The sequence below is a fragment of the Camelus bactrianus genome, chromosome 3, assembly GCF_048773025.1.
Source record: "Camelus bactrianus isolate YW-2024 breed Bactrian camel chromosome 3, ASM4877302v1, whole genome shotgun sequence".
Taxonomy (NCBI): Eukaryota; Metazoa; Chordata; class Mammalia; order Artiodactyla; family Camelidae; genus Camelus; species Camelus bactrianus.
The window spans coordinates 71,850,896-71,865,443 of NC_133541.1; the positions used below are offsets into that span (position 1 = coordinate 71,850,896).

A 14,548-nucleotide genomic window follows, 5' to 3' on the forward strand; every position below is an offset into this window, starting at 1 on the left:
TCTTTTGACAGGGAACTTCTTTCATTTGTCTAGAGGTGAAAATTCCTAATTGAATTTCTTGCTTACTCTGTATATAAGTTACTTTTCTTGCTTAAATATTTCATGTTTTATGATATCTGTGATAGGAATGATTTCATACATATTTCAGAAGATGATAGCATTATAGAGTTACTTCTCAATCTGTCTTGTGCATCATTTTATATCTAACTTTGAATTCTGTGGGATGATAGGGTAAAATGGCAGGTCCATTAGATTTCTGAAGAACAATTATAGCTCCTAATGTCATAGATCATAAATGTTGGTATTTGTTTGCATAAATATTTTCAATTAAAATCAGATCAGTAGATTATCTCCAAGGTTACTTTTCTTTGTAATATCTATTCTAGTAAGAAACAAAAAGTCCTCGATATTACATCTATATAATATACAATATATAGTTTTTCTTGCTAATCTGTTTGATTCATAGAATGCAGTCTGATCGAAGGGGAAGATCATGTAGAAGTAAATGGAGAAGTTTTCCAAAAGCCATTTGTAGAAAAGCCAGTCAGTGCAGAAGATCACAATGTTTACATTTATTATCCAACCTCTGCTGGTGGTGGAAGTCAAAGACTCTTTCGAAAGGTAAAACTTTGTTATCTTAGTAAATACTCTTCTCTATACACTGTTGTATAAGTTTTACTAAAAGTAATTAAGTATGTAATAGAACTATGATTAAATAAGAATATCACTTAGAAGTAAGTTAATAAAACTGGTGTCATACTTTGTTAGAAAAGCAAGTCATCATTTTAGTTATTTAATGTTGTTTATGCAAAATTCTACCTATAGAATACCTAAGAAAGTTATTTGGTTTTCTTTCTACCTTCCATTTATGTATCTGTCATACGAGAAATTCAGGTAAAGATCAGCAGTCTTTTTGAAAATTGACCCTCAAAATGGTTAGTTCATAGAAAAAGTAACATGAATTAACTCTTAGATACATGAAAGTATGCTCAAGATTGCACCCATAATAAAATAAATGTAAGTCTAAAAGATAATGCCATTGAATTACCTTTTGGATTGGCAAAGTTCAAAAAGATTGAGGTAGCTGGAAAATAAGCACAAGCCCAAACTCCTGTTGACAGGAATGCAAATTAGCATAGCCTTTTAGCAGCATAATTTAGCAATATCTCAGGATTAAAAATGCACATATAGTCATAAACAGCATGGAAAATGCAAAGTAGGAACACAATGAGGTACTGTTTCACATCCGTTAAGAGTGGCAAATATTAAGATGTCTGAGTACCAACCATGGATAAGGATGTACATCAGTTGGAACTCATATGTTGCTGGAGAGATCTCTAAATTGTTTAAACTGTTTATAAAAGATTTTGGCATTGTCTTTGTAAGTTGAATATGAACATATTCTATCACCTAGCAATCCCACTTCTAGTATATGCCTTAGAAACACTCTTGCACGTGTGTGCTGTGGGGATACTTACAAGAATGTTCAAAGCAACATTCTTCTACAAGCTAAAACTTAGAAAACAACCTAAACATATGTTGATAGGATAATGAATGACTAATGGAATAGTTATACTGTGGAAAATTCTATAGTAGTAAACATTAACAGAGTAGAGTTATATGTAGCAATATGGTTGAATCTTAGAAACACTATTCGTAGTGTTCATTGTATTTTTATGCTGTTTAACTTAAGTGTAAATTATAACAAAAGATAATATAATGTCAGCTACATAAGTAAGTGTTCTTAAGTATCTGTGGACTTAAAATCTTTTTAGAAATGTCTAAGATGGAAACAGATGGTAAAAAAGGTTATTTTGTAAAAATGAGGAGAATAATTTAGTTTTTATATTGATGGGCTTCTTCTGTTTTCAGATTGGCAGTAGAAGTAGTGTTTATTCCCCTGAAAGCAGTGTACGAAAAACAGGTTCTTACATATACGAAGAGTTTATGCCCACAGATGGTACTGATGTTAAGGTAGGATTGATTCAATATGTTTTAATTTTGTATTTTGAGTTTACCAATGATCTCAGAAAAAGAAATTACCCTTTAATTAACTACATCTAACATCTATTCTGTATTTCTCTCTTTTTGACTAGTGATTTTTACTCTTGTATTATGAACGCTGCTGCTAGTCTGAAGCCTGTGAACCCTTTTTTTTTAGAATAATGTTCTTAAATACTTGAAGTAAATCATACAGGATTACAAAGGAGACAAACTTTATTGAAATATAGCTATCAAAATATTTGAGAACCAACTATGTGATATAATAATGTATAGTTGTGTATTCTTCTTTAAAAGGACATTAAATAATAAAATATGGTGGTTTGGTGTCGTGTAACGACCACAGTTTCCAAGCACTAATTAGTGTAAACGGTGTTTTTGGGATCTTTGACAACTGTAATATGATAAAAGAAAAAAATAGGTGTGATTTTTGTTGGTGGCATACAAGTTCTTAATTGCTTTACCTTCAGCCAGTCTATATCTAACTAGAGATTTCTTTCTTAGGTATAAACCTGATCAGGCACCTCTTTTTAAAAATTCTCTTGTGGATCCTTGTTGACCATAAGATAGTAATCAGATTCAAAAGACTGGCATACACAATATTTCACAGTCTGCCCTCTTTCCTATAAACCTTACTTCTTGCGGAATAAATCATGCAAAATAACTTACTCTTACCTGAATACATCATGCTGTTTCTTGCATCTGCACTTTGTGTTTATTAACTTTGCTTAGAGTGCCTTTCCCTCTCTTGTCTGTTATCAAATTCATGCTGTTTCTCATCTGCCACCTCCTTTTTAATCTTTTAAATAAAATATGTATTTTTAACATTCATGAAAGGTTTATACAGTGGGTCCAGATTATGCCCATGCTGAAGCTCGAAAATCTCCTGCACTTGATGGCAAGGTGGAACGAGACAGTGAAGGAAAAGAAGTAAGATACCCTGTCATTCTCAATGCACGAGAGAAATTAATTGCTTGGAAAGTCTGCCTTGCATTTAAGGTAAGATGTTATGCAGGCCATGCAGGCCCTTTTAAAAATTCTGATTGTCTTTTTTGATATGTTATTTAAGCTTATAGATGGGGAAGTCAGCTGAGAAAAAGTGGTACATTTAAATGGTTTGTGTACTTTTCAAGAGATTCTTTTTGTGCCGCTAATAAACATATATAATAAGTGAAGGCCTTTGTTTCTGTCTATACTTTCTGTATTATATAAAAGGAAAGTTTATCAATGTATTCAAAAATTAAAATTACAGAGGAAAACTTAACTGAAACAATAGAGTTAACGAGTGTTTTAACATGTTAAAAACAAAACTGATTACAAGTATTTACTCATAGAATTGACAGATGATTTTTTTTTTAAATAAAAGGTCCTCAGTAGTCTCCTAGCCTTGGCAGTAGGCAGTTGGCCTATTATATATGATAAATTATGTTCATGAAAGCAATACTAACACACATTTCTTAAAGAAAACGTTTTACTTATGACATTTGACTAGTTCTCTCCATGATATATATTATTAGTCTTTTATTATTGTACAGTAAAGGTTTAAAGAGAAGTAGGACAACTTGTGTCTAATAAAGGGTAAACTTTTCCTTGTTGAAACCCTACCTTGGATATGTAACTTAAAGACTAGTGTGTATTACTGGTTATCAAATGATAAATAAATAAATTGCTTGTATCTTAATAATTTGAAGTCTCATTCATGGAAGGAAATTAGCCCATAAATATATTTTAATAGCTTTATATAAATTGTTTTAATTTTATAATACCAGGATTCTAAAAGGAGTGACTTAAAATCATATTATATTAATATATGATTTTGAATATAGAATGTAGAAGATCAGAAAATTCCTGGAGCCTAAGCTGAAAATTCATACCTTTCAGCTCTTTTCTTCCAAATAAAGTAAATTTATTTCAAGTGCCCACAAGTATATGGTTGTCAGGGTTTAAAAGATTCATTAGCATAGTTGAACATTTCCTCTTGGATATGTGTTCAAAGCTATTTTTCCTTTTTTTTTTTGGATTAAAGTGATATAATTTTGGCTAACAAAATTTATCAAAGTCTCTAAAATTTTTTAATTTAAAAAAAAATTAAATGTCAGTTGAAGAACGTCTTGATTTTTTTGGCCTCACCAGTTCCTTGAGCATTATTTAGTTCTACACCTACTTCATGGTAAAACCTTAAATAATTGTATGTCATGTGTTCTATATTTTCAGAGTATTCAAATTAAAAAAATGTAATTTAAACTATGAAGTAAACTATTAAACAGTAAATATACATTTAGACATTTATAAAAGTTGATGTATTCTTACTGGAAAACTATGAATCTTAATTCAAATGGAACTTTAAAGTTTATGATTTATTTTAAATAGCAAACAGTTTGTGGCTTTGATTTGTTACGGGCCAATGGACAGTCTTATGTCTGTGATGTCAATGGCTTCAGTTTTGTGAAAAATTCCATGAAGTATTATGATGATTGTGCAAAAATACTTGGGTAAGATTTCTCTTCTTTATATTTCTTCCTCTTTACCTTTGTTATAACTAATGCATACTAGTTTTTCAGAAACCAAATTAATTGTAAACATCACATGATCAGGGTTTTGTAAACACTCTATAGAGTAAAAAAACCAGTGCTCATAAAATGACATCCCCAAAGAACATGCAAAATCTTGAATTATACTTTGAATTATCAAAGACAGATTAATTTATGACCAGTATAGATAAAGGCTAAATGGTATTTAACTTCATTTGTTTAGAAATGCTTTAACAGTGATTTATATAGTGATTATTAGTCAAGACATCTAATTTATTAGATTACTTTGTCTCTCAAGTTTTTGATGCATAATTACAGTACTTAATGACACAAAATTAACATTCATGAAATAACCATAGTAAAATAGGAATGTTTGGAATTCAGAATTCTTTTGAATGACTCTACTTTCTACAAGTATATGTTACTAAAAGATAGTCTCATGAGATTATCTAGTGAATGTAAAAGAAATTATTGCATATAAAAATGCCTTTTTGTATTCTTTGACTATATATAACAAAGCCATAAGAAACTTACACTTTAAAATATATTTTAACAATTGGGTGCAGCTTTTATAGTATAGTTCAGAGATTTGTGAAATTACTCTTAAAGTGAAATTTGGGGGAGCTCACTACATTTTAGCATGAATAAATGATAAATTTAAATGAAACAAAAAATATTTTACAATTACTTAAACATATTTTCCTTGTTAACCCTATTAGCAAAAGGTAATAGAAATTTGTTAAAAATGAGCAGTAGTATTTAAAATAGCTTTTACTAATCATTTAAAATGATCAGTAATGATCAGTAAAAGCTGGTAAGGAATGATCTGTGGCCACAAAGAAGAGATAATCTTGGATTTCAGAATCTGTGTAAGTAGATACACAGTTACAGCGGTTTACTTGAATCCAATATGATTTATATTTTAAAAAATGAAAGTGCATAAGTAATTCTGAACTCATGACATCCCATTAATGTGTTCCATACAGCAGTTTAGAACTGCTAATCTAAATTTTCTCGATCAGGATTGATTTTTTGAGGTTACTTTTTATGTACTGTAATCATGTAATCACTAGATAGTTTGACGTTAACTCCTGTGATTATTATTTGTCACTAAGTACCTAGGTTTGATTTAAAATGAACTCATTTAATTTTTTTTCTTTTTGTCTCAAAGCAATATTGTAATGAGAGAGCTTGCTCCACAGTTTCATATCCCCTGGTCAATACCCTTAGAAGCTGAAGATATCCCAATTGTACCAACTACATCTGGAACTATGTAAGTTTGAATATTTTCATTTAGACGCTCCTTGGGTTTTCTCCATTGGTCTGTGCTATTACAATAAATGTTACATTTCTGAATAGTTATTAGATACTTTGCTGTGTGTGTTTTCATATGATTTACTTTGCAGATGGAGAAACAGATTGTATGCTTTTATAAGGGTCCACTTAGACTAAAAATCTCTTATATTGTTACAAATAAAATCCTGAAAAATGATTGGATAATTATAGATGTATTGAATTAAGCCTTAAAAAATAAAAGAGGTACCAAAAGTTATGTTACTTAAAGGTTCATAGTCAGTGGTCATACAACTTTGGTGCTCTCAGCATGTAAAGTAAAAATGTACAGTTATTACTTGAGGTAAATTAATTAGACCAACATTGCCAAAGTGTTTCATAACTCTCTAGTCAAAGTTACTGCTTGAAATTCACCTGTTACTCAGGTAAGTTGACCAAATGCTTCATGTTCACAGTTCAGAGATTTATGTTAGCATATTAAGTATTCTGAGAAGTCTTGATTCAGATGGAGGGTAGGACAAAAAATATTTGATTTTGTTTTCAAACCAATATTTCCAAAGATATTTAACACAAAATGTTTTGGGGGGTACTTTATGAAACCCTACAAGGTTGCGATCTGTGTCTCACAGTTTGGCAAATACTAAATTATACCCTACCAGTCTTCCTAAGACAGTTTTATATTCTGGTAATTTGAGTTTGAAATACTTGTTCTTCTGACCTGGGCAGAATAAATATAGCAGCTTTATTTTGTTTGATTTAATGGACTCTCAAGTCTATAATAACCTGCACTGCAAGGCAGGTATTTACTAAAGTTACAGGATTGCAATACATTTACTTTTTCCCACAGTTAGCGTGGTCACCTCTAGAGAGGAAACAGATATTACATAGTTTAATATTACTCCCCCTCCAGCTTCTTAAATTCTTTTTAGGATTTGATTTGATAAAATTAAGATGGGTTTTTACAAGCACTATTCTTCACATGGATGATCTTGAAATGGTCAAAGATGGTTCTAAATAAATGGATGTATTAATCTGAATTATATAATACAAATCTTTGTTAGAAAGTTGAGAACATTATTTCTTTTCTTTCAGGATGGAACTCAGATGTGTCATAGCTGTCATACGCCATGGGGATCGAACACCAAAGCAAAAAATGAAAATGGAAGTGAGACATCAAAAGTATGTTTTAAGGGAAGAATGTGATACTCAGGAGATAATTTAAGATTTCTGATAAGTGATTAATTGTCTTGATTAATGCATTGTATAGAAAAACTGTTTACCACTATTTCTTGGCCATTAATATTTAAACCACTAGGAACATATAAAACCAAACAAAATCCATTTTAAATTGTGTATATCAGCATCTGAAAAATGTTGTGACAATATCCATAAATGATCATCAGCCTTACCAGGCTTTTATTTATTGTGTATGAGAGAACTTTTAAAAATAATCTAGTAATTATTAGTTTTATATGATTTAGGAAAATACTAAGTTTTCTCAAGCAGAGTACAGAAGCAGCATGGTATAGAGAAAGGGAACACACAGTATTTGAAATTCATACACCCTGAGTTCCATATATGTCTTTTATTGTTCTAGTCCTATATCTATCATTTATTATAATTAATTTATTTTAGTATATGGTGGTAATATTGTTGCAAATGCCTAACAGTGCTCTGTCTTTTTTATAAGATTTTTTGATCTTTTTGAAAAGTGTGATGGATATAAATCTGGGAAATTAAAACTCAAAAAACCAAAACAGTTACAGGCAAGTGCATTTGTTTTCTTGTCGAGTTTTAGATGGCTAATGGCAAAATTGCACAAAAATTCAATTCTTTATTTATTTCACAGGAAGTGCTAGATATTGCACGACAACTTCTTATGGAGCTAGGGCAAAATAATGATTCTGAAATTGAAGAAAACAAGTCAAAACTTGAGCAACTTAAGACCGTGTTAGAGATGTAAGTATCTTTCTGAAACCCTTAATTTTGATAACTACTTGTAATACTCTTTTTTTAATGTGTGACTTTTCACGTTAACTTCCTTCACAGTGTGATCTTTTTGCTCTATCACTATATAACTAAGGGGAAATTAGTGAAAGTCTAATGAGAATTAGTGGTTACTGTTTTACTTTTAATTTTGAAAAGATCAAAAAAGGACATCAAATTTGGATCTTCTATGAAGTACTACTTAGGATGAAGGCCACATTGCTTAACCACAGATTCAGTACTGTTTAAATAAAAAATAATTTTGAACTGTTTTATCAAGTGAAATTGGTACCACCAGTATTCCTATTAAAAGGTTTACTTATTTGACCACTTAAAATCTTATTTTCTTTATTTTTTTTGAAGACACATACATTTACATTTTTATATGTTTATATACTTTATTGTAAATTATCCATTTTGGGGGAAGGGTGTAGCTCGAATGGTAGAGCATGTACTTAACATACAGAAGGTCCTGGGTTCAATCTCTAGTACTTCCTCTAAAAATAAATTAGTAAGTAAACCTAACTACCCCGCCCCCCCAAAAATTGTCTCTTTGCAGAGAAACTTTTTGGTATTTTTTTTTAATGTGGTTAGAATGACTACCTATGGTACAGATTTTGAACTAGGATATTTTGAAGAATTCAAGAAGGTAATTACAAATAGAAGGGGACAAAGATTTAGTTTTTCTCTAGGTGGATTTTAATTTTCTTTTGCATTTCTTTAGGAAGTTGCATTGAATGCTTACTGAATGTTGTCCATTCTGTTTGCCATTTTATTTCTCAGGTATGGCCATTTTTCTGGAATAAATCGTAAGGTCCAATTAACCTATCTCCCTCATGGTTGTCCAAAGACATCGAGTGAAGAGGAAGGTATGTCATTATTAATGCTGGTTGCATTTTAGTTGTATGCAGGGATTTAATACTCACTGTTGATTGCCTTTGTAATCTTCTAATAGTTGAAGGACTGGCATGCTGAACTGAGGAAAAATAAAGCGGCATTTGTTAATAGTGCCTTCTAGCCTTTAAGTAAAAATTTGTTTGTTTTTTATCCTTTAACTAAAAGATAGGTTTTATTATTTTGAAAACTGCTTAGGACTTCCCTTTTACTCTGGGGTTGTTTCAGAAAGCTTATTTATTTATAACTACATGTTACTTGATGGGTCCCTTCTCCATACAGGGTGTACAAGAAAAAAGTTCAAAAAGTATGAAAAGGCTGTTTGAAAAAGTACACAATCAACATTTTTCTAAAACAGATATTTTTCTCAACCCATTAAATAAGAAGAAGAATTTAAGATTAGTCTCCTAAGAGCAATCAGCACAAAAATCCTGTAAATTCATTTGTAAAAGAAACACAGGCAGGATTTGAAGAAGCCATTCTGTGGAGAAATGCATGTGCCCAATAAAATAATTATAATAATATAAATAATCTTGCTTATCATACTGGTAAAGTGTCTTTTTTATTTTATTCATTTTTCAAATGGTAATAAAGAATGCAGATGAGAATACAGTGTGACAGGATTTCAATTTACTGGTAGGATTATAAATTAATGTAACTCTTTGAAAAGTAATTTGGCAAGAGATATTGAAATCTTCACACATTTTTTGTAAATTTTTCTTATGCTTTGACCTTAATTCTACTTGTAAGAATCTATCCCAAGGGAGTAATTAGACATTGAGGAAAAGATTGGCCTATAGTAATATTCACACTGGCATTATTTATAGTAGCAAAAATTGAAGTAATGATTATGTTAATTTATTTATTTGTGGGTTTTGGAGGGAGGGGTGATTAGGTTTGTTTGTTTATTTCATGAAGGTACTGGGGATTGAACCCAGGACCTCATGCATGCCAGGCATGTACTCTACCACTGAGCTGTACCTTTCTCCTGATTATTTTAAGTGCAAACACAAATATATGCTAAATTTTGATATATTGCTCTCGTTGCACTTTGTGATTAAAGCAACATAGATTAATCTCCTATTCTTAATGTTTATATTAAAACATTTTATAAACTACTGTAATAAAAAAGTCAGTTAATTATTATCTGTCTATAAATTAATAATGGCTTGCAGGGTAAAGCACATATAACTACTAATGAGCCCCAGGTTGAATGAATCATCAAATTCTTCAGTGCTTATAGTGCTTATTTCTTAATGAAATTGTTTCTGGAACCCAACACAGATCTAAGGACATGATAAAGAGAAGGTGAAAATTAAGTATATTTTCCGCTCTCCCACCTTTAACGATTACCAGGGGAAAAGGGATTGGAAGGGATAAATTTGGGTGTTGGAGATTTGCAAATATTAGCCACTATATATAAAAGTAGATTTAAAAAATTTCTTCTGTATAGCACAGGGGACTATGTTCAATCTTGTAATAACCTTTAATGCAAAAAAATATGAAAACGAATATATGTATGTTCCCCTATGTGTGACTGGGACATTGTGCTATACACCAGAAATTGACACATTGTAACTGACTATACTTCAATAAAAAAAAAAATTAAGTATAAAAACTCAGACCTTTCCTATGTCTGAGAAAATACTTTGTTCTGGGACATACAGACTTGACAACTCCCAACTTAAAAAGCTGCTCTTGGCTACATTCTGTTGTATATTTCACTCATAAACTTAAGTTATAATAAATATTTAGCTCTATCCTCTCATGTCTTCCTAAAAATTACATGAATCACTGATTGCTAATTATAAAAGCATGCATATCTTCTTCACTTCAGCTAACTTTACCTTTTATGTGACAGCACTGCAGGAGGCTCTTAATATCTGAATCTTGTCATCAAGGAGATCTTAATGTAACATAATGTAACATACCTAGCACAATTAAATACCATGGGTAAATACCATTGCTCTTAGACCATTGCTCTCTCTTTTCTGTGAGAGCAGAAAAGGGAGAGAAGCAGTACTTCCTTTCAGAAAACTGAGAAAGAGCCTTCTTTCTAGAGTATGGAAGAGGTTTTGAAATTTTCATAAGACTTTAACAGGTAGAGCAAAGAGTATTCCTAACAGAAGCAACAGTCTACAAAGATAGTATTTTTAAGGAACAAAATAATTTGCCTAAGGGCCATATTTCAGTGCAGAAGGGATACAAAGAAAAATTCTTGAAATACATCTGTTTAAAAGAAACACACTTGACATTTGCTTTATTCATTCACATGTATTTTAGACAGCCGAAGAGAAGAACCATCTTTACTTTTGGTTCTTAAGTGGGGAGGAGAACTAACCCCTGCAGGCAGGGTCCAGGCTGAAGAACTTGGAAGAGCTTTCCGGTGTATGTATCCTGGAGGTCAAGGTAAATCTTGAAGTTTCTTTAAATTGGTTAAAGTCATACACTATGGTTTCAAATCCTCATTTATTTTGCGATGTTATTAAATATTTATAGAAATACAGTGAGATAAAAATATAGCTTAAGTGATTTGAGGATTTATTTTCAGGAGATTATGCAGGATTTCCTGGTTGTGGTTTACTTAGATTACATAGTACCTACCGACATGACCTCAAAATATATGCTTCTGATGAAGGACGAGTCCAGATGACTGCAGCTGCTTTTGCAAAGGTATAATGTTTTTTAGAATTACTAGAATTTTCATCTAATAATGTATTTTAAAAGGTTTTTAGTAGGCAGTACTTTAAAATTCTAAATTTGCAACTTCCAACTAAAGCCCTGAAATGGCAATGTCAAGTTGTATTATTAATAAATTTATTTAGCTTATACCTTATGAAGTTCAGCATGTAACAAAATAATTATTATGATACTGCCTCTTATTTTACATACTAATTCTTAAATTTGTGTTGGCTTTATTTAATGTGTCTAGGGGCTACTGGCTCTAGAAGGAGAGCTTACACCCATTCTTGTTCAGATGGTAAAAAGTGCGAACATGAATGGTCTTTTGGATAGTGATAGTGACTCTTTGAGCAGTTGTCAGCAACGTGTGAAAGCAAGACTTCATGAAATACTTCAGAAGGACAGAGATTTTACTGCTGAAGATTATGAAAAGGTGGGTCTTAGCGAACCCTTACATTGTGAAATATTATGTGTACACACCCAAAGTACATAAAACATAAACTTAGAGCTTACCGTATTATAAAGCATATACTCATGTAATCATTATACAGGTAGAGAAGCAGAACATTGGAACAACTCTGGCCTCTTCCCTGTTGCAGCCCCTCCTCTTCCTGCTAGAAATAACCACTATTCTAACTCTTTATAGTCTTACATCCAGAATACTATTTGGGTAGATATGCATCTGTAACTACCATAGTCTCAGTTTCAACAATTTTTTATACTTCATATGATAGAATGTTTTCTTTTATGTCTGGCTGTTTTTCCTCAATATTATGTTTGTGAAATTCACCCTTTTTTTTAGAATTTCCATAGTTAATTAATAATCATTTCTGTGTAGTATTGTTTTCAGAGGTTGGCAAACTTTTTCTGTAAAAGAACAGGTAGTAAATATTTAAGGCTTTACAGGCCACAAATGGTCACTTGTTGTGTATTTTTTTAACCACTTTAAAAAAATGTAAAAACCATTCTTAGCTCATGGGCTGTTATTACAGGTCATGTTTGGCCTGCAGGCCATGTTTGTTGATCCATACTCTATTTTATGAATATACTAGAATTTATATATGCTTTCGAACACATACTTTCGAGCTGTTGGGATTAATACTGCCGTAAATATACTTATATAGCCTCCTAGTGCATGTGAGTATATGTTTCTTTTCAGTATATTCTAAGAGTGGAAGTGTTGTGACCCACAGTATGCTTGTATTTCACTATTAACAGATGATGTCAAACTATTTTCCAAAGTCACTGAGGCAATTTATACTCACACTGGACGTCCATGAGAATTGTCACTGCTCTTGGACATAGTCTCTGTTCTTGGTATTCTCAGACTGATCAATTTTGGCTATTCTGAAGATGAATATTTAGTAATACATCATTGTGGCCTTAATGTTCATTGACCGTTTAGAAATCTTCTTTCATAAGGCCTTCTCTTCAAGTCTTGTCCTTTATTCCTGCTAGTTGCCTGTATTTTTTTTTTTTATTGAGTGGTAAAATTTCTTTGTGTATTTGTATGAGCTCTTATATATGTTTTAAATACTACTATCTATTCTAAGCCTTAATGATTTCCTTTAGTAAGCAGAAATTCTTATTTTTCATGAATTCCAAGTTTATCTTTTCCTTTATTATCAATGAATTTTAATCTAGTTTTTATAATACCTTTTTCTAACCAAGGGTCATAAGATATTCTTATATGTGATCTTCTGTAAGCTTTACAGTTTTTCCCTTCATATTTGTCTGCTGTCCAGCTTAAAATTGACTTTTGTGTGTACTATTAGGTAAGGATGTCAAAATTGGTATTTCCCCCCCAACCATATGTACATCCAGATACCTCAGGACCACATGCTGAAAAGACCATCCTTTCCCACTACTTTGTAGTACCAGCTTTATCATATGTGTGTAGTCTGTCTCTAGAATGTATTCTTCTGTTGACCCTTGTCTCGTTGAATAAGATCTCCCAAATCCTACATGGTTCCCTCTTCAGTTTTTCTTGGCTTCTCTTGTATTTCCACATAAATATCATAATAAGCTGGCCAAAAAATCCTGTTAGTATCTTGATTTAGACTGTAATAGCTCTGTAGTTTGTGAAAACATTTCATCTTTTAAAAAATGTTTGTGCAGTTGTAAATGGTACCTCTAAGAATGTTATTCTCTGTTGCTATGTACAAATAGTTTTTTAATATTGGCTTTATATGCATCAACCTTATTGAACTCATTTATTAGTTTATCAGTTTATCTGTAGATTTTATCTTCTCATCATATCCACAGGTTTTTTTCTTCCTTTCCAATCCTTACATTTTTTTTCTTTTTCTTGCATTACTTCAATAGCCCCTTCAAAGCAATATTAAATAGAAGTGGCTTCTCTTGTTTTTGTTCATGTTCTCAAAGAGACAGCTTTTTAACACTTTCGCATTAAGCATGATGCTTGCTGTAGTTTTTATTTATGGCCACCGTTTTTCAAAATAAGGAAATTTCATTCTGTTCCTATTTTGCTAAGAGTTTTTATCATGACAGGTTCTTAAATTTTACATTTTCTTTTCATCTGTTATATCATATGGTTTATGGGAGATATGAGACTACCTTGGTTCCTAGAATAAACTCATTTAAAAAAATATGTATATATATCTGGTTTTGGTTTACTGATATTTTTGGTTGGGAATTTTATGTCTATGTTCATGAGTCAAATTGACTTTTAAATTCTTGTTATCTTTGTCTGCTTTCAATACCAGGATTATACTGGTCTCATAAAATTAGTTAGGGAGTCCTGTTTGGGAGGTATAAGTTGTGCATGTATGTTTCATTAGATGTTTCGTAAAATTTAGTGGTAAATCCTGTGGTAAATCCTATGGGTATTTTCTTTATGGGAAAGCTGGTAATTATGGCTTCCAGAGTAATTTAGTAGTTTCCATTTATTATGTCTTGTGTTTATATTAAGTTACATTCTTTTAGAAGTTTGTTTATACTTTCGTCTTCAAGTTCTTTGTAATGTCTGCAGGATCAGTAGAGATACTCTTTTTTTGTTTCATAACATAGTTTCCATCTTTTTTTTTCTTGATCAGTTTTGTCATGGTTGATCAGCTTTCTTAGTCCTTTGAAAGAACCCTCTTTCAGATTTTTTGGTTCACTGAATTATGCACCTGCTTTCCATTTTATTAATTTTTATT

General features: G+C 31.3%; 1 protein-coding gene across 19 annotated transcripts in view; it reads left to right on the plus strand.

Moving 5' to 3' along the window:
• Positions 1 to 14,548, plus strand: part of PPIP5K2 (diphosphoinositol pentakisphosphate kinase 2) — a 70,096-nt gene that overhangs the window by 16,070 nt on the left and 39,478 nt on the right. For 15 of the 19 annotated variants that reach the window (XM_074360429.1, XM_074360430.1, XM_074360432.1 and 12 more), the window contains 12 exons: positions 467 to 621; positions 1,873 to 1,974; positions 2,839 to 3,000; positions 4,372 to 4,493; positions 5,704 to 5,805; positions 6,918 to 7,004; positions 7,516 to 7,595; positions 7,679 to 7,784; positions 8,595 to 8,680; positions 10,989 to 11,114; positions 11,257 to 11,378; positions 11,638 to 11,820. In XM_074360429.1, the coding sequence (XP_074216530.1) occupies positions 467 to 621; positions 1,873 to 1,974; positions 2,839 to 3,000; positions 4,372 to 4,493; positions 5,704 to 5,805; positions 6,918 to 7,004; positions 7,516 to 7,595; positions 7,679 to 7,784; positions 8,595 to 8,680; positions 10,989 to 11,114; positions 11,257 to 11,378; positions 11,638 to 11,820 (1,433 nt within the window). The remainder of the gene's footprint in view (positions 1 to 466; positions 622 to 1,872; positions 1,975 to 2,838; positions 3,001 to 4,371; positions 4,494 to 5,703; positions 5,806 to 6,917; positions 7,005 to 7,515; positions 7,596 to 7,678; positions 7,785 to 8,594; positions 8,681 to 10,988; positions 11,115 to 11,256; positions 11,379 to 11,637; positions 11,821 to 14,548) is intronic. The other 4 variants (XM_074360414.1, XM_074360416.1, XM_074360424.1 and 1 more) reach the window with 1 other exon arrangement.